Raw genomic sequence first — 20,744 nt, forward strand, 5'->3', positions numbered from 1 at the left:
AATGGCAGGTATTGTTATGGTTTTGCCATAAAAGCACATTAGAAGCATCTTAAGGACATGGTTGATAGGTATTCTTTATAATATAGATCCATTAGCTATTCTGCTCATCCTTATTCTGTAGGGACGAGGAGAGGCTGGAGCTCCAGCTGGTGAGGGCAGGGTGCACTCTGGACTACACTACTATGCCGCCCTCAACAAAAAAGGTACTCAAATACCATGGAAACAAGAAAGCCTGGTACAGCCCCAGAACTGCCTTGGTGAAAAGGGGTATGCATGGGTGGGGTAAGGAAGAGAACCAGAAACAAATACGGTTGGCAAACAACAAGCAGACAGCCTCATGAAACAACAGCATCAGGATCAGGCTAGACACAACAACTGAGACAAAGTCCAAGCCATGATCTTTCAACTGGAGACCAGAGATGGCCTGTGAGCGGACTGTGAATAAGGAACAGGTTCTGATGTGGGCTGATTCAAGAACAACAACAGGAACAGGCATGGCATTTGCCCCAGATGGAAGACTTGGGACAGACTTGGAGATAAGCTTGATATTGAGTGGAAAGGCCCATTCAAGAACAGCTATAGGACAAGTGAAATGTTAGCTGGGACCCGTGAGTCAATAAAAGGTGAGACATCAGTTGGGCAGAAACAGGCAGGACTAGGCCGAACTGACAGGTCGTCGGTGGTGATGGCTCATGTCCTGTCCAGCTGGGCATCAATTGTGGGACTCTGCAGTAGAGGTTTGGGCTCACTGGACAGCTGAGGCTCTAGTCAGCTAAGCAGCTGAGACTCTCTGGACTCTGCTTTCTTTGATTTCTTACTGGGGCTCCAACCGCTAGGTACCTCCTAGCAAGACCAAGGTGAGTCTCAGGGAGATGGGACTGATCAAGGTCTTTAGGATCAAGATCAAACAGGATATTAGTCGGCTCAGATGCAAACAGAAAGTTAGCAGACCAGAGTCTAGCTGTCTGGGGTGCAGGTTAGAAGCTGCAGCCCTGAGGGTAACAGGCCAGAGGCGATCTGACTGAGGCATGAGCAGCAAGAAAGAGGCAAACTAACCTTGGCATTACCATCTGAGAAGCAAGTAGGGGATTGGCAGACTCTGGAGCATGCTGGTGGCTAGTCATCTGGGAGACTGGCTGATGTCTAGCAGACTGGGAGATTTGTGACGAATTAGGGATGTTTAGAAAGTTTTGGAGCCCATCAGGAAGGGAATTCCTTAGCCATGGTTTTCTCTACATGCTGACTTTAGTGCAGTCTCTTTATACTCTCTGCTAGGGGCTCTTTTCCACTCCCCATTCCAGCACACAAGGGATGACAAATCATAACGTTCTTCTTCAAAAAGGTCTGCTGGGTCCATAACTGGTCGGATTATACTGTCAGGTCTTACTGATAACAGTGCAGGCACACAGACACACAAAGACGGGCTAACGCAGTGAAGAAGTCTTTAATATATGAAAACAGGCTTACAGACAGATGGGTGGATGAGCAGGCAAGCGGAACAGGAATCCAAAATAAAATATGTAATCCATAACACAGGAAACAAGAACTAAGGTCAATACACAGCATCACAAAGTAACACAAAAACAAAAAGTTATGTTGAAACAGAGAGCTGAAGACAGAGATAGGTTTGAATAATGACTGTAATGATGAGCTACCTGGGAACAGGTGTGTAAATGGGAGGAGAAACTAGATGGTTACAAATGGAAAACAGATGAGTTAGTGGAACAGGAAAAAAGTATGGGGACATCTAGTGGATGGATGAAGGATGTCAGGTCCAAAGGGGAGAACATCGGAGATCAAGTAAAGTGTGGAATAGTTGGAGACAAAGGCCAAGATGAACCAGGGAGCAGCCTGTGATGATTTTATGAGCACAATGTGCCACGTGACAAGAGCTGATCCACACTGGTATTACAAATATAGGGAAACAAACCCAAGATCCGCAACAATAGAGGCTGAATAATTTGACCCAAGCCTGACTCTGGGTCTTACAAAAAACCACAAGACATCTAATCCCAACCTTCCTGCAAGCACAGTTTCCCCAAACGCCCTCTCTCTAAAGGGACATTGACCTGCACTGCTCTCATCTCAATAATATATGTGTCGCTAAGCTTTACCAAAATAAATGCTAAAACATAAAAATAGAAGTGGCTTGTCCCACACTGGGTGCCATTTTCTGCTGCAGATTATTTATGATACTGCATATGAAAGGATCCAGTTCTAATCATAGTGTCACATATGGTGTCATCATCACATCAGATTTGGGTTGGATCAGCTGCATCTGCTAATAAAAGCCTTATTGAAAAGATAAACACAGTTAAAAATACACTGATCCAGAAATATAGACTGACACAGTACACTGTGTACTTAAGTGACCCTTCTTCTAGGTTTTCACTCCTGGTGATGGCATGACGACACACAGAATCAACGAAAATACAGACCATTGAGACACAAATGTGTGCATTCACCTACACACACACGCACATGTAGAAAAGTGTGCCCACACACACTGCAACGCTCACACAAACCTACAAAAGGGGACATGTTCATTGATCTAGAAGTGATTCTAAGCTAAAACAACTATAAAGGACTGAAAAGCACAACCGTGCCCTGACAGGTGTGTATATGTGTAAGTGCACGATGTTAATATCCATGTCCATACTTTTGTCTGTCTATGACATATTTGCGCGTATGTGCCTTTCTTTTGCACTTATGTGTGCGTATGACACAGGCAAATGCACTTTGTGTGTGTATTTGTCTGGCGCTACATGTTTCTATTTACATCATCATCTCTAGGTGTGTGTTCTGTGTGTGTGCTCCCATGTTGGTCTCAGTATGTGTGTATGCTCTCAGGCGCAACCAGTTCAGGTCACTGACTCTTGTTATTTGATGGTGAAGTTTTGTCTGCAATGGTGTGTGCGTGCGTGCGTGCGTGCGTGCGTGCGTGCGTGAGTGTGCTTGCGTGCTGTGTGCATTTCTAGCATATTCACTGCTTGATTGTTTTGCCTTACCGAGTATAACCTTTTTTAAACCGATCAATTTATCATTTAGTCTATCAGTCTTAAAATGTTTTACTTACTCTTGTATTCTAGGTGAAAGCCTGCTGCCACCACACTGATGTCACTCTGAAAGTGCAGGAGGAGCTGATTTGATGTTGAGTTAAGCAGGGCTGGAGCTGTAGTTCCTATAAAAACAAGAGATGAAGTTACAACAGATTAGCATATTAAATGGAAATTCTCACAAGATATTAAAAAAAATAGCATCAAAGTCCATGTAGCAACAACAACATGGGTATACAGGAAGATATTAGACGAAGAATACATAGCGAGGCTGCCTGAGCAATGGAGATTTTGATCGTAACTAACTCCCGAGACCAGATGGGAAATTATGTGTAGAGAAGGTGAACGACCCCTCGCCCTCCATGGACAGCTAGCATTTTAGTGTCCTTATGTGAAGCAACTCTCATGTGCCCCAGTGAAGCTGCTCAACACCAGATCTTGGTGGTTATAGTGGGCAGCTCCCCTGTGTGCCTTCTTGAGAAGGGCACAGTCATTTGTGTGTATGTGTGTGTATGCGCATGTGCATGTGGCCCTGTGGGCGGCATGTTTTATGTGTGATAGGTGTGTGACAGGTATGTGCTTGGGGCAGGTCACAGGGGAAACTCCGCTGGGAAATTGTAAAAGGTTAGATCATTCTTTAGCCCCCCTTCTGTCTTCTTTCTATCCTTCCTTCTCTCTCTTTTTTTGTCCACCCTTCACTCAAGCTCATGGTTAAACTCTTCTCTTTTCTTCCCTCCCTTCCTCCCTCCTCTCCTCTCTGACTGCCAGGAACATGGAAGAATTCTAGGTCTTATATATTGTATTTTTTTGTATTACAACACATCCATCACAGATCACCAGTACATGCTCTAAGTGTGTATCTATAGTTTAAGGCCTGTCATATCTAATTCATCATGGATCTAGTGTGTGTGTTTGTGTGTGCGTATAAGTCTGTCAGTCTGTATGTGTGAGCATGTGTGTATGTGTGTGCCTATAGTTTAGAAGCTGTCATATCCCATCCATCATTGACCTCCGGAGTGTTTGTGGGCATGGATGCCTGCACATGAGTTTGTGTGTTCGTGTGTGTGTGTGTGTGTGTGTGTGTGTGTGTGTGTGTGTTGCAAGCATATTGTCATACCAGAAAATGACCCTAATTTAGGAGCTGTCATGTCTCCTCCATCGTAGATCTCCAGAGAGTCCCAGTTGTGCTCGGTAGCAAACGTCATAACTTGGATCTAAGTAGTATACAATGAAAATAAATGAATATAACAACCTCAGAGTTCATGTACTGTATATCCTCCATAGTTAGTGTAAATAAATATACATATATATCCAATATATATATCATTTTTATATATCTTTACCTGTATCCCAGCTCCTTCACTGACATGGATCCTCCACAGACAGTTGAGACTGTTTGGGTAGGGTTCAGGATAGCCAGGAGACAGTATTGTACCACGACGTTCAGTCAGATTGCCACTGCAGGGAACTAGAAAGAAGATATAAAATATGGATTTCTTGGCAAAGTCTATCAACTAAATGGCTAATGGATAGGGCAGGTGGTTGGAATACAGCAGTGAAAAAGCCAGGCACAATATGGTATTCAAATTACCACTACAGGGAGCCAGAGAGAATATGATAACAAATGTTATTTATGATATTAACTGAGGTGACAGTTGAAGCTGTTTGCAAAAGGCTTGGTCTCAGCAGAGAGAGATTTCATGCAGGCATACATTTAGTTTAGTTAGGATTAATGTCAGAGTCTCAGCTCTCCCAGTACTGGATGATTCAGAGAGAGCCAGAAGACTGATAACTTCTTTTGGAGCTTCTTTGTTAGCTGGGTGCATTGTCTGTAGATCACTGGGTATCAGCCAACCTTACCTATACAGGTTGGTGTTGTGGAGTTCCATTGTGCGAGGGCACCTGGCACGGCCTGGCACCGGATAGCACTGGATCCCTTCAGTAGATACCCTGGACTGCACTCGAAGCGAACCACAGAGCTGGCTGAGAACTCTGAGCCGATTCGCCTGCCGTACCGAGGCTCCGGCACTGAGCTGCACTGACTGTCACTGGTGCGAGGCACAGCTACAGTGATGGCAGTAATTGAATAACATAAGAAGAATGAGGAAAGAAAAAACAGAAGTGTAGTTGTCAGCAGAGAGACTCTGATGTTGAACCTGAATTGTGCTTTATGCAAGTTTACATGTGTGAAACAAAGACAGACAAACAAAGTGAGCGTTACCTTGGTAGACGAAGTGAAAGCCTTTGGCTGACTGGCCACTCTTTGCGTTGAACCTCAACATGATCTGATTGGAAGTTGCCAATGGCAGTGTTTCTCCTGGGACACACAATTACACACACACACAAAATAGACTGTTAAACTTGTCACCAATGTGTTTTTTTTTTTCTTACTGAAGACAATTGAGACACATATTATTACAAACATGAATTCTGTTAGAAACACACACATAGACACATAAACACACACAGCCAGTACTGTGCATATGGTTACACAGTCATGACATGGCACTTTGGAGGGGGGTCTCGCCTTGCCTTAAAGCAAAGTGTAGTCCTCCCATGAATAAGAATGCAAAAACACAGAAACACGCACACCAACTCAGAAGCACATACACACAAATTTAGTAAAAGTACACACATATGCAAGCAAGTAACTGTGATAAATAAGAAAAATGTGACCTGGTGTGGCTGACATTTCGAACCATCATTAGCTGTGTGAGTGTGTATGCTTGTAAGTGTGTGTAGGTTTGGTGTGCATGTATGCGTGTGTCACTGTAATGAGTCAGTTTCCTGAAACAATGTGCTGCAAATCTGTTTGCCCATGCATGTGTGTGCATGTCTGTGCATGGACACATGCACGGTAATGATAGTGTAATGATGTGGATAACATTAATTTTGTAAACCCTGGTGTGTTTCATTATTTGCTGCCTGTTTTAAAGCAGAAGTAAGCGATATTTTTGTGTTAATATAAGTCTTAAATAGTTATATCTTCCGACAGCAATCACTTACATAGAGTGTTTGGACCGAAACACGGGTCTCTCAGTCACTCTGCTCTGCTCTGAGCCGAGGAGAAAATTTTTCTCGTATCCTACAAGTTTTATCCAATGAGGAGAGAGAACGGCATGAAGGGCTGTGTGTGCAGCCAAGGGATGCACGTGAATGTGGTGACGTAGGGACGAGGACCAATAGATCCATGACGAGGGCGGGGGCTGCTAACTCCATCGGCTGACAAGAAGTTATGGTGCGTTCAAGGCAGCTCGTAACTCGTCTTTTTCCGACCTGTGAAGTCGTACCAGTTCGATCTGGTACGAGTTCACGGGTTGGAAGTTACGAGTGGCCGTTATAGTGACTTTCACAGGTAAAACAGGTCGGAAAAACACGAGTGGGTTGCCTGGAACGCTACAAAGTCGTAAGTCGTGACTTGAAGCTGTAATTTACGGTTTCAAAAGCCTGCCTGGAACGCAGCATTAGCCCAAACGACCGGATCGATTACTTCTGCTTTAACCAAAGGGATGATTTTACACTCAAATTAACCTCAAGGAATAATCCACCCATACTACAGTACATTATACAAACTGGCCTCTTTCATAACTTAAAGGGATAGTAGTTGGAAAGAGAAACATTGGACAACATGCAGCTACATCTTCTCAGTTAATAATTATGCTGAAAAACGCTTCATTGATCCACTCAATTAAGGAACCTATTTAAAAGCACATACAGATAAAACTGAATATCATAATAATTATGATTATATTTTTATCGTCAAACCCTACAATGCTCATCTCATTGTTGAGATAACTTCATTGACAGCTGCAGTCTTGTCCTTTATTAGACAGCATAATTTTTTTTCTACCCTTGAAATTCTACAAATACACAATAGAATAAACAAAACAGAGAAAATATTTTAAAAGCCCTGTTTTTCATAGAAAAAACTAAATGTCAATTCCAGTGGGGTTACCCTGCAGCATGCCCCCTGGCCATGACAGACAACAGAGGAACATGAAACTCTGAGGCAATGAGAGCACATTTAGCCAGAAACTATGTTAATCAATATTTCTTCATTTCATTCTTCACACCATGACATTTACGTTGAGTTTTTGCCTCATTCACTCTAGGTGTGTTACTGTGTACAGACCTAAACTGTTGCCAAGCGGGGATTAAAATTGGAGGATAAGGAAACCCACAGAGGATTGTGTTGTAACAGTGCTGCCTGATGTTGTATGGGCCCTACTGCAGATTTCCTCTTGTAAAGATAACCTATAATGGATTTTCACCAAATTCATCACTGTCAAATAAACGGTGATAACGAATACTGGTGCTGTGTTCTACAGGCCCTAAGAGCTGCTTCCTTACAGACGATTTCATTATTTTCCTTGTTCATGCGTTCTGGAGCACACAAAAGCAGAAAATGGTGGGAAAACTATTTCAAAACTAAAATGCAAGTTTTTTTTAAACACATCAACATCTTAAGCTAAAAAAAAAACACCAGTTGCATTTACTGTATAGTAGCATGACCAAATAAGATAGACACACAGCTTTTCCTGACACTGAATTGGTCACATTCAGAGACTCACCTGAATGCGACCCGGCCAAGGAGCTAAGCAATCGAGCATTCTCATTGGCTCCATCAAACAGCTCCACAGAGTCATTCATCGCTGTCTGGAAAACAGCAAACTGACCAAACACCACTGAAAAAGATAAACAAACCAAGACAAAAAATCAGAGAAATTAATGAACATATAAATTACCTATTATACCTATCTATTTTAAGTATGAACAGTATGGTATGCTTTTAATTATTTAATTTATGTACTTACCAAACTGTGGGGACACTGTGATGTAATAGGAGCAGGTCTGTCTTGTCGTGTAGTTTAGGGGATAATTTGGAGACAAAACAACTCCTTCAGATCCACCATACTGCCCTCCACATGGAGCTGTAGAAAGACAGATACAAAGAGATTTCCTTGCTTTAAAAATCATATTCAGAAAATCTATATTCCATGTTCTGGGTGCTGTTTACGTTTTTTGTACAGTGATACACCCTCTCTTCAAGGAGAGAGGGCAAGATCCATAGAGGCCTTTGCACTTCACTTCAGACAAATTTTGTTCCTCAAAGACATGCATACCATTATCAAACAGATTCACCAGTCTGGAAAGGCACTTTATCTGTTTACCAAGGTGCATCTTCCGTGAGATCAGTGGAGTGCCCCTCTCCACTTTATGTGTATGCATTTAGGGAAGGATCGTGTAAATGGCAGGATGATATTTAAGTGTGGGTCTATCTCCTGCACTTCATAATGTTCACACAAATTATGAGGGCCGTGTCAGGAAACTTATTCACCTTGAAAAGCAAGTGCAAGTTTGCATAAAATGTGCCAAAAGCAGGTTGTAGGAGGAAAGAGAAGTGAATTAACCTGCAATGTATTCCACTGAAATACCAGGATATAGTGGGTTAAACCATAATATAAGGCTGTAAAAGTGAACATCCATCCTTTGGCTATACAACGAAAATTGAAATAGAATTTGAACTGCAACTGATTCTTCCTGTATTTTATGTTAAATATTATGTTCTTGTAATATGTCAATGTTCTTGGCTATGTGCAGCCCTGCAGCTTTGCAGATTTGACTTTGTGAAGGTGATCACTTAACAATCCAAACACGGATATTTGATCTGATATTTGATATCTGATGAAATGTTTTTGTAACAGAACCAGACTGATACTGCTGCACATACTCCACCTGCTACACTGGACGAACACTGACTGGTGTGAAGCCCTAATTGGATATGATCTATTTATTTTTCTTCTTCTCCCTGAAAATAGACCACAATTTGAGGGCTCACACATTCCAGTGGGGTGAAAGCTTACATGATTTGTGGGTCTTGTACATGGGTGTTGGAAAATGGCTTGAAGGCGCCTCCTTGACTTACAAAAAAGCATACACTAAACCCAAAAGGAAATCAGCCATTTTGATTTTACTCCGCAATTTTGGCAGTGCTATTGCGATGGTAAATTGCACAGCAAATCGTTACATGTTCCTGGCTTGATAACATTTACATTTTGTTTTTCATTTATACTGGTAGTCATAGGTTTACCGCATGGCAACAAGAAATGCCATGTTTTAAAATTGGATGTTCTCCTCCAGGCAAGTCAACCACACCCACCCAACTTGTTAAGACCTTGATGGTGCTTAATTGTAAAATATATATGTTTGCAGTGCTAATGTATCATCGAGGAACATTTGGATGTGTTGGCATAAAACAAGGTGGAGTAAAGTGAAGTGGTTCTAGGTAAAATAAACATTCCTAATCTGCCCCAAATCTGATGATTGCTTCACACCGAAGGCATCTGCATATTAACATTATGGGATTACAATATTAGCATCAACTGCACTGAAAACAGGTAACCCTTGAGTGACAAAATTAGATTTCCATGAAATTTCCATGATCCGGTCCACACCTGATGTCCAGGAACATTGTTAATGTTTGATGCATGTTCTCTTGCGCCACATAACTAAATAAGGAAACCACATCTTACTCATAAAAGCTCAATTACCTCATCCCAGCACACACCATGTATCCAACAGTGCCAGGGCCTGCTCAGTGTAGCAACAGCTTTAATTTCTGTTTGCTTTTTCTTTTAATACATTTTTTCCCCCTACACCTTTTGAGTGCTTCGAATGCATATATTCACTGAGTGCATAACAAGCCATTGCCCTGAAACACACAGGCTGAAAGCACAAATAGATTTGCAAAGTGCTCGTGTACAGTACATACAGTTGTATAGTGTCTAGAACCGCAGCAAAACACACAGGATGTAGTTTAAATATAAGTTGTGCTAGCTAAGACTTTGATGTTTAGTTAACTAATCACTTTACACTGTCGTCTTAATGTCAACCACTGAACAATACACGTTAGGTAATCCAGAAACCTATTGAATGTGTATCGACCCCTGAATGTGAATGTGAAAATGTATACATCTGTATGTGTTAACCCTGTGATTAATTAGCGTTGTGTCCAGCGGTTACACTACCTCACACAGGTCATGCTGGGAATCCCCCCATGACCCTGAATACAATGGATGGAAGAAGAAAATAGATGGCTGCAGCCACTTTACACAGTGGTCACAATATACAGAAAATGTGGACTGTGACACATTTTTGCACTACAGCATATTTGTAATGAAAAGATTTGATAACCCCACTCCTGGAAGGTTTTGTGTAGACGGAGAAAGTAAAAGAGCAGCACTTTGCCTTCCCTCACTGCTATCACTGAGCAAGGCCCTTAACCCCCAGCCACTCTAGTGCAGCTGGTCAGTGGCCAACAGATCAGACTGTAGTTGTTGTGGATGACTTAGGTGTGAATGTGTGCAACTGTATGAGCGTGATTGTGTCCTTCCTTGAAAAGAGAACTAGGCTCTCAGTGAAATTCCACTAAATAAATAAAGATTAAAATAAATAAATAAGCGACTCACTCAGTTCTAAAGCCCAGAGATATGAGCACACACTTGGTCTCTTCCCTAGTGATGCTCTGCCAGGTCTGAACTACAGCCAGCTTCATTTACTGTTTGTTTCCTGAAAAGCATGATTAGATGGTTTGAGGTTTCTCTATTTGGTCTTTGAATACATATGTCTTACATATGTCGAATGCATATGCTAGGATCTCTGTCCTGATATTTATGAACTACACCAGTAGATGGTAACAAGATGGTGCTGTGCCCAGTTTCATCCACTTCACTTCAGTCATTTAGAGACATCATGCTGCAATGAAGCATTCAGATTTTAAACATGGATCTTTTTTTCATTTGTTTCCTGCTGCTGGGAGCACTGCCCATTGCACTCAAAGCTGGCGAGCATATCACTCCTCTAATCTGTTATTCTTATGTATTTTTTCAAAAAATTCAACTGACTGCATTTGGCTCAAAAGTTGTTTAGTTTAGCAGAAAATTCATGTTGTCCCCAAATATCACTTGGACCCCTGTGGCTCCAAGGCTTTGTTATATAATGCTAAAGTACGGTGCTTTTCATGCCTGTCTTTCCATGAATGTGTGTGTAAATAATATTCACTGAGAATATAGATCCAAACCAACCTACATTTCTCTTGTGCAATTAATAAAATAGTTTACCAGAGAAGCTATGTCTCTGATGGATGTTAAATAACACACATCTGTAATCAATACTTCACTACATGGTGTGATGCAACCGTATATTACACCTACAGTATATATACCATATTAAAACATCTGTCTTGTGCAAAAATGCAGTGGCACACTTTTTTTTTGCTGCGTCCTACTCAGAGTAGGCCCTTTCCTCTTCAGAACAACACAGCAGGATAAAAACTTAAGTGAATGAATTTTATGTTGTGCTGAGCCGGAGCACAGTGTGGGATCTCCTGTATTAGAGTGGTGCAATTTTAAATAGAAAAGCCTATTAATCCCTACCACGGCTACATGACCCACGAGGAGCAGACCTAACAGTAGCTTGATCCATCTTCAGCCTGCTGTGCAAACACTTTTGTGGGCGTGTGCACATTCATACTCCAGGGTAGACGAGCAGAGGTCAATGAAATTAGCGGGAATGTTTGTGAATGTGTATGTATGTGGTGTGTATCTCTGTCAACCCCTGCCCTCCACAAGCGCTAATGCACACACTATGCATTCTCACCACCTCTCTTTTCACCTCCTCTGGCCTCTACAAGTCTTGTCTTATTTTGATTGCTTGTGTCTGTACCTATGTGGATGTGTGTGTACCTCTGCGGCCCCATGCCCGTGCCCACCCACGGTATCAGCTGTGATCCCTAACAGACTTTAATTACCATCAACTGCTCTGTGTTGGTTGAAAATGAAAGTGTGAGCGCGGGAGAGTGCAGAGGTTAAAGAAGCTGTATGCAAAATGGTAAAGCTCCCTCTGTATTTATTTGTTGCCTAGGTCACAGACCTGCCCATTGCCAATATGATGTGATGATGTGATTTTCATGTATACTCTAATAAAACAAACTGTTGACTCAACTATTACAATGTTAGTATCCATTAGCTCCTTATTTCCCTTAAGCAAAGTCTGCAGCCTTTCAGTTTTGAGGAAAGTGTGCATAAAGGGCTCAAAAAGTGCACCAGAGAACCCTGAAGCACTTTCCAATTTCACAGTGGGACAGCCCTGAGCCTTGCAGGCTTTTCTGTAACACATGTCAAAGTCTATGAGAGCGTGAATGTGGACATTAGAGCTGGGCCTTTATTCTTGGCTAAGGCTTGCGCAGTAAAAACTGATTTACATGCCTGCAAGACTTGGTTTGGTTTCTTCTTCTTTGCTAGACAGTTGCACTCCCACCTACTCATCATCTTCCCCCCTATTACTATCCTTTCCTACTTTCTTCTTGTTTCCTAAAGCATCAGAGTAATAATTCTCTTCCTTTCCTCTCTTCCTAGTCCCGCGCACTGACATCGATTGATATTTTTTGGATTGATTTTTGTTGTGCTGCCGCATTGAACCCCTGAGGTCTAGAGGTCTTGTCTTGATCTACCCACAATCCCCTAGTGGTGCTGCTCTAGGCTCAGGTGTCAGCCTTATCAAAAGCCTTGACACACACGTGCTTTGATCACTCTCTCTCTTTCTCTCTCTCTCACACACAGACACACACATAAAAAAATGCAAAAGAAAAAAAAACGCAATGCAAGTCATTCTCTTTCTCTCACGCATCCATGTTCTTTGATCATCTTCACACATACAGAAGAACACACACGTACACAACATTTTCGCAGTCCTACCTCTCACAGTCTGACTGTGTCTCATTTTCCTTTTCCTCTTACCCACACAGTGGAGGCTTTGGGGTGGAATACAGAAGATCTCTGAAATACCCCAAACTTTTAAAGTTGTCGAACACGTCATACAGGAGCATTTCAATAACCTTAAACATAGCAATTACAATTAACTTTTTAGTGAAAGGAATCCATCTTGTGGCTAGTTACAGTGTAATTAACCACAAACCATCGACTGAGCATTACACATACACAACAGTGTCTTTATCCCCTTGCCATTTACTCTCTATGTTAATAATCTGAATAAGTTTCTGTTATCCTTTCTCACAAAACTGATTGGAAATAGAAATGATTTTTCCATATACTTTATAAAAGGTAATACGAAAAGCACTATCGCACTTACAGCCTGTGTATCTTCCACTACCAAGGCCTCATAAACCTCAGGTGTACTTGAATGTGTACTTGCACTTGAATGAGTCAGGGTAAAAAAAAATTGGTGGAAGAGGTGGAATTACCTGTACTCTATTTAAGAGCTTGTACAAATTCAGTAGATGGCATCTTGCTGCATCATTATTGTGCGAAAACTGAATCTAGTCAAACTATCCAACTGCTACAAATGGTGTTTTTATTGTATCTTTTTTTTTTTTAGGTTAGATAATAGGATCAGTGAAATGAAAACACTTTCTCCTTTTAAATGAAAAACCTACCAGGAGTAGGGGATGTCTCCCTTCTGAGCCACTGGAAAATTATTGTTGTAAAAGAGGAACTACCGGTATGCCAAAATTGCACCTTAATGAAACAGCTTGGATTAATTGTGATAATGAAAAGACTTGTTATGAGGAAAATGGCGACGGAAAATCAACCTTACAAGATCAGTGCCTCCGAACTGGTGTCCCATCACTCGAGAAACATACACTGCTTTACGGCACTTCAGTACGACACAAACAGGCTTGGTAATCCGTAATCTCTTGTTAGTGTTACCAACCTCGGTTAACATCGCTTGCCTACCCGGCAAGGAGGCAATCCGTGGGGAGGTGGGGGGGTGGGGATTTAGCTGTGAGTTTTTATGACAGTGAAAATATGCACTCCGACATTGAGGGAGCTCCAATAAGTAAAAAGCGACCAAAACAGAGAGAAAGCAACCTGATTTAAAGGCTGAAGGGACTCTGCGGACATTTCTTCAAAATAAACAAAAGTCTGCGCCACTAGAATGAATGCAACTAATGAGTTAAGTGCCTTTCCTTCTTAAAACAACTTTTACAAAGCCCATTTTAAAGTATCCTAAATCTGGCGTTGCTTGCAGTCTTCTTTAACTTTGTTTTCCAAGTGCAGCATTACTGTACCACCTAACATCACCTGTGTGCATGTACTAAATCAAAATGGCATTTGAAAAGCAGCAGAATTGTACCATCTGAGTGACATACAGATCAGCGTTGTGGGACTAAGGAAAACATTTTTGAGCTTTCCTGACTTGCTCTGACACATACTATAATGCAAACAAGAAAAAGCCTTAAAATACACACGAGTCTTCTGTGAAGCTCCTGACTCTTGGGTGAAAAGAGCAGTTTCAGGGTGTAAAAAAGAAAAAGCATTTCAGTCTGGAGAATCAATCAATATAATCTCAGCTGACTCACAAAATAAACAAACTTTTTGGGTCTTCATTACAGAACACAGACACACACACACATACACACAGGCCAACTGTGAACTTCTTCTGACATGTATGCTGAACTGATACTGAAACATGTATGGAGTCGTCAAAGAGTGTTGAGTATTGAAGTGTGTTTGTATCTATAACTACTAGTGGAATGCTGTATTTGGTATGCATATGTGTGTGTGTGTGTGTGTGTGTGTGTGTGTGTGTGTGTGTGTGTGTGTGTGTGTGTGTGTGTGTGTGTGTGTGTGTGTGTGTGTGTGTGAATACTGCCTCTAGGCGGCACTCTGTAATAGCTACGTCTCTCTCTCACTTTACCTCTATGTGTCTTTTGCTCTCTCTCAAGCACACGCACGCACGCACACACACACACAAACGAACACACACACACACACACACACACACACACACACGTAACCCTATCAACAGTCACGGAGAATTCCTTCTTTCTCGCACCAGCTCTTAGTTACCATGGAAACCAATAAAAGAGCGGTTTGAGATGGGTGGTGTGTGTATGTGTGTATGAGAGAGAAAGAGAGAGAGTGAGGGAGAGAAACAGAGGCAGAGAGCAAGAAGGGGAGAGAGAGAGAGACGATGAGAAATAGTGAGGGGAAAATATAGAGTAAATCAGACACAGACAGAGGAGGTGGGAGGAAGACAGAATAAGAGAGAGAGAGAGAGAGAGAGAGAGAGAGAGAGGATGAAAACATGAAGAGAGAGAGAGAGAGGAGAGTGAGAAGTAGATACAGAAAAGGGAAAGAGAAGGAGGAGAAAACAGGAATGTGTGGGGAGAGGAAGAGGAGAGGAGACAGTGGGAGTGTAAGTGGAGATGTATTATTTAAAGAGGTCTCACCCTGTCTAATGAGTTTGGTCTAAAAGCCCCAGGAGCTGCCCAAAGATAGAGAGACAGACAGACAGAGAAACTTCCCTAACTATGTGGTGAGAAAATTCAATGTGCAATACGAGCCATGGGAGGAAAAGAGCAAGATTACTGGGTAGGACTGGATTTAGATAAATTGTCCTGCCTTGATTATGTGAGCTGTCCTATAGCTTAGGTGACAACACTCGTCTCAACAGATCAATCCATGTATGTGGGACACAGAACAGGTCTGGGACAGGGACCAGATTCAAGACCTCTGTCCTGCAGAGCAAACACCTGATCCATACAACAGCAGGGCCAATATTGCTGTGACATGGGCAAATCAAGAACTTCTAAAACTCAGTGCACTCAGTCACGACATGGGAATATATTGAAACTGTCGATGTTCAATATATTTTTTGAGCGTTTGCACTATGATGAACCTAGAATGACAATATGATAATTAAAAATCTATAATGTATAATGACACTGTGTATTGAAGTCACAATGCCACTGCACTGTACTAATCTTTTATTCACCACAGTAACAACTTGATAGAAACACACCTTATGGATAAAATGATGTCAAATTCAATTTCATTAAAAGGACATGAATCAATTGCCAGATGAAGTTCAATACCATTCTGAGTACCAGATCAGTTTTTATTTGATAGAAAACCATTCTGTGGTCTTCCATTACTAGCCCTCAAATCTGACTAAAATGTCAATACTTGGCTTATGTTCATAAATATATTATTGTAGGGGAAAGCACCGGCGCTCATTTGCTAATGAACATCACTTCTTTGTGCTATCATAGAGGAGGTTTGGTTTAAGCTGCCAAACACCTCCTTTCATAGAGCTTTCGTATTGGCTATTTGCATTAGTGTGTGCACATCCTTTCAGATGAATATCTAGCGACAACCTCTGGAACTGAGAAATAAATCATAGAAACATTTATGTGCCAAACACTTCAGGCCACTTAAGGCTGGTTGCAAAGGTGAGTCAATCTACAGAGAAGCCAATGTTAAAAATATCGACAAATATCTATATAACTTCACAGCAGACGTAAACCTATTTACAGCCTGGTTGGCTTTGTTGTCGATAGTTAAATAACTTCTGTTAAATTGTAATTATTCTTGTATACTTCAGGGCGTGGCTGCTTTAAATCACAGGTAGATGAGTGTATAAATTAATAAATAAATCATCAGCTCAGCACACGCCCCAGTTCTTCTACCATTTTTGGATTAGAAGTTATATGAAATTAGGCTCTGCCAAGCCTCAAAAGCACTATTATATGTAAAGGTGACATCACAGAGGATGCATCCATCTTTATATACAGGCTAAGGCCAATATGCTGTAATACCTAATTGTCTTGTTGCCTAATTGATTTGTTGTCTATGTAGATTTACCATGATATCTGGTAGTTCTGTTGAATGTTGCTAACAGTTAAATCTTCCACTAACCACAGGCCAAAGGCTCACGGCTTCATTGTGTGTATGCATGAAGGATGTGCCGATGCTTCTGCCTACAGCTAGAATTTTAAATTCTGGCTTTTTTTCCCCAAGACTTCTGTTTCCTCCAGCGTTAACTTCGTTGTCTATTAACCTAACAAGTCAGATTTTCCACACAGATGCATCTTCATCTTCAGCAAGCTGAACTTTGCATTTATGAGGCTGGTTGTAGTAACTGTAACACATCTTAAGTCAATAAGTGGCAGTATTATCTTGAAATAAACTAGATGAATGTGATCACGAGATAAAATTACTTAATGAGCTTTTTTTCCCTCCTTGCTGTCTGTTATTCATCGCTGTCCTCAAATAGCTACTCTGAGTGCAATTATCTCATCTTTATTCTCTCCCACCCCCCACCACTCCCCTTCACTGTCTCTCAGACATTATTAAACAGAGCTTTCACAGGAGCCTTTGTCAAATTGTTAAGAGGTATAAGTAAGTGTGTATTGTCTGTGTGTGTGTGTGTGTGTGTGTGTATTCTGTGCTCATTTTAAAATTCCTCCCCTGTCTTGCTACCTTGCTCTGTGGCTTATTTGAATTATTTTTTACCCACATGGCACTAGGTCAGGTTTCTGTCACTTTGGAGATCACACACGCACACACATCCAGCCCCCCAGTCCTTAACAGACAAACAAAATGGAATGTATTGGATTTTTATTCTATTTAAACAAAGTTTTGGAAAAGCAGATATCATAATTTTACATTTTATTGCTACCTCAGTTGAGTTCTGTAGTAACCACAGGTGTGTGCCCAGTGTATTCCTGTTTTTTCAAACATTTTTGTGGCTTCTCACTATTATTGACAGCACAGTGGTAAACATGAAACACCACCTACCTGGAATCAAACGGAGGACACAGCGTTTAAATGGTGTGCAACTTAAATATTCAGGTACCACGGTGTCCGTTGAGATTCAGTTCTGACAGTAACACTGTGGTATACTATATATATATATGCAAACAGATGTTTTGGGGGGCTTTTGGCCTTTATTTGACAGTGTAGTTGAGAGAGACAGGAAATGGGCAGGCAGAGAGAAGGGGAACGACATGCAGTAAAGGGCCGCCCGATGCAGGATTCGAAGCAGGGCCGACTGCAGCGAGGACTAGCCTCTGCATATGGGGCTGCTGCTCTACCCACTGCGCCACAGGTGTTAAACAACATGCAACTTTCCATCATCATGGTGAATGTGTCTCCTACCTTTACATGTCGGCAGAGGCCGGTCCCACACTGGTTTCCCGTCATGACCCATGACACAGGTGATGGTATCTCCGCCCACAGTTGTGTAGCCATGGTGACAGTTGTATGAGACCTGAGATCCCAGTTTGTAGTCATAACCTGTCCGACTGCCATTCATAATGTTGCCAGGGTCGAAACAGGCCTCTCTTGGTTTTTCTGTGGAAAATGCAGTAGGTTTGTTATGTTGAACAAAGACAATGCCCAAGCAACTTGGACTATCACTAATTTAAATTAAAGTGTTTTTATTTTTCATAGTGAGGCCATTAGAACCCATATTAGGGCAATGCACCAAACCACAGTCTCCCATGTGGGCAGAAAAGGGCACTGTAACGATTAGCCCTCTACATGGTGCTATTGATGACAAATTCATGCAATTTTTATTTGAATTTAAACATACAGTTATAGCAGGTACGGATTACTAAAACATCCTTAGACTGTGTATGCAGCTCAACAGAGAACAAGTCATTGGGCCAAAACAATTCTGGTGTTAATCTAGTTAATGGGCTGCGTTTTGTTGACCCCAATGGTAGGTTGTATTGAACATCAAATCCTGTATTAAATTTTAATATATATTCCCCCCATGAGATCGGAGGGAACACATAGAAGTACAGGAGGAGTCTAAAAATGAGGAAGCAAAAAATGAGGAGTTAAAAATGAGGTGTCAACCATGGTCAAAAACTCTCTTGGATCTTTATGACTTGGCGTTGGGCCAGCTTGTTTGCTTTCCTGTGATCATCCAGTTTGAATTAGATATTGGGCTTGATGGAGGGAGACCGACAGACAGAGAGGGAGTGAGGTGGAGGGCAAGATGGAAGTAAAACACAGAGATGATTAAGGTTGTATTTTAATTAGAGAGATGGCAGATGAAAGGTAGTGAATTAATGACAAAAGGACAGAGTTGTGAGGTAGCGTGAGTAGACAGACAACAGAGAAGGAGATAATCTTTTTTTAATTAGAGATAAATGGAGTGAGAGAAACGAGAAAAATGAGTTTTTAAAACTTGACAGAGCAGATCTAGTCTAGTTAGTCAAACAACAAATCATCAGTTCTGCATCGACTACAGTGGTTAAATCAACTGAAGTCAAGCAACGTCTGTAAAAATCTGTGGAAGTAAACAACTCATGGACTGACACCGAGCAGCACGCCCTTTCAACTGAGAAAGACCTCTGTCACGCAGAAAGGATGGAATTAATTGATTTAGCAGCTTAAAATATTATCAAGTCTGCACAACAGACACTCCTGGATCAAGATTAACACAACACATAAAGTGACAGTAGCTACACCCATTCCAAGTAGTTAAACAGAGCCAAACCGCGATTATCATATTCAACACCTGATTATCTCAGGTTGGAGGCTCATCAGGTGGCTAGGATCTGGACTTTATGCAAGTAAATGAGAAAATAAATAATAATGCTATGATTCTGGCTATAAAAGACTTATTTTAACCAACTGAAAAACACAGAGAATATTACTCATAATATGATTGTATAATCTTGAGAATATATAATATAAAGGAAAACAGTCATTGGAAATGAAAAGGACTGTTATACTATGACAAATCAAATTATTTGTTTGTGATCACTACTGCTCTGCTACTATCACTGCTACTGTGCTACTATCAACACTTCTGTCATACTACAGTACTACTGTACCACCATCCTTCTTACAACTACTTTTACAACTACTGCTTCAATGAAGTGTTTTTAGTATCACAACTAATCAACAGTCTGTAGATTAAATGGACTTACCGTATTAGGTCATTATGTACCTTAAAAATCTGCATTATGTTAAGCTTTAGATTTAGTGTTCAATTACCTCTATATTCGATGGCGAACCCAGACATGCCCAGTGAGGCGTCGGACCTGAATGCCAGGAAGAGACTGTTTGCACTGCTCTCTATTCGCTCTGGGGCCTGGTTGCCTTGGAGACTTGCTAGTAACGGCCCATTAGAGTCTTCACCCTCATAGATGTGCAGAAAGTCATAACTTGGCTCCATGTTGAAACTAGGGTAAAAAGACAAAACACAAAGACAACAAAACAGAGTAAAATTAGGTTTCTGAATAAAAGAGGAATGGTCAAATAGTTTGTGTATGTGTGTGTGTTGAAATATGAAAATAATGAATCCAGTGGTGTGTGCTAAATTAAAATACCTGTCTCATTTGTGACTTAAATTAGTTTGTGCTATCTCTTTCTTATGAGTCTTCTTGTCTAATTTCAGTTTACATTTTTTATAGTAAACTGTAAAAAATAAGTAAAATAAGTAAGTCTAAAGTATTTAATACTTTAGACTGGGAAAAAAACATTTTTTTTAATGTTTTCTTCATCATATTGAGTATAAAATGTATTATTATTATTAAAACATTTTCTGTTGATGTTTTAGAAAAATATAAACATCTGTGTTATCTCAAGTTGTCATTCTGTTAAAGCAGAAGTAAGCGATCCGGTCGTTTTGGCTAATGCTGCGTTCCAGGCCGGCTTTTGAAACCGTAAATTACAGCTTCAAGTCACAACTTACGACTTTGTAGCGTTCCAGGCAACCCACTCGTGTTTTTCCGACCTGCTTTACCTGTGAAAGTGCACTATAACGGCCACTCGTAACTTCCGACCCGTGAACTCGTACCAGATCGAACTGGTACAACTTCACAGGTCGGAAAAACACGAGTTACGAGTTGCCTTGAACGCACCA

General features: G+C 41.1%; 1 protein-coding gene across 1 annotated transcript in view; it reads right to left on the minus strand.

The window, feature by feature from the left end:
- Nucleotides 1–20,744, minus strand: part of LOC310984129 (CUB and sushi domain-containing protein 1-like) — a gene marked incomplete at both ends in the record, with an annotated part of 396,452 nt that overhangs the window by 72,696 nt on the left and 303,012 nt on the right. The window contains 9 exons of the mRNA XM_083969256.1: nucleotides 3,077–3,181; nucleotides 4,174–4,270; nucleotides 4,400–4,524; nucleotides 4,917–5,120; nucleotides 5,278–5,373; nucleotides 7,628–7,741; nucleotides 7,871–7,987; nucleotides 18,020–18,214; nucleotides 19,874–20,061. Coding sequence (XP_083825382.1) covers nucleotides 3,077–3,181; nucleotides 4,174–4,270; nucleotides 4,400–4,524; nucleotides 4,917–5,120; nucleotides 5,278–5,373; nucleotides 7,628–7,741; nucleotides 7,871–7,987; nucleotides 18,020–18,214; nucleotides 19,874–20,061 — 1,241 coding nt within the window. The remainder of the gene's footprint in view (nucleotides 1–3,076; nucleotides 3,182–4,173; nucleotides 4,271–4,399; nucleotides 4,525–4,916; nucleotides 5,121–5,277; nucleotides 5,374–7,627; nucleotides 7,742–7,870; nucleotides 7,988–18,019; nucleotides 18,215–19,873; nucleotides 20,062–20,744) is intronic.

The sequence above is a fragment of the Trachurus trachurus genome (assembly GCF_905171665.1).
Source record: "Trachurus trachurus genome assembly, chromosome: 3".
Lineage (NCBI taxonomy): Eukaryota > Metazoa > Chordata > Actinopteri > Carangiformes > Carangidae > Trachurus > Trachurus trachurus.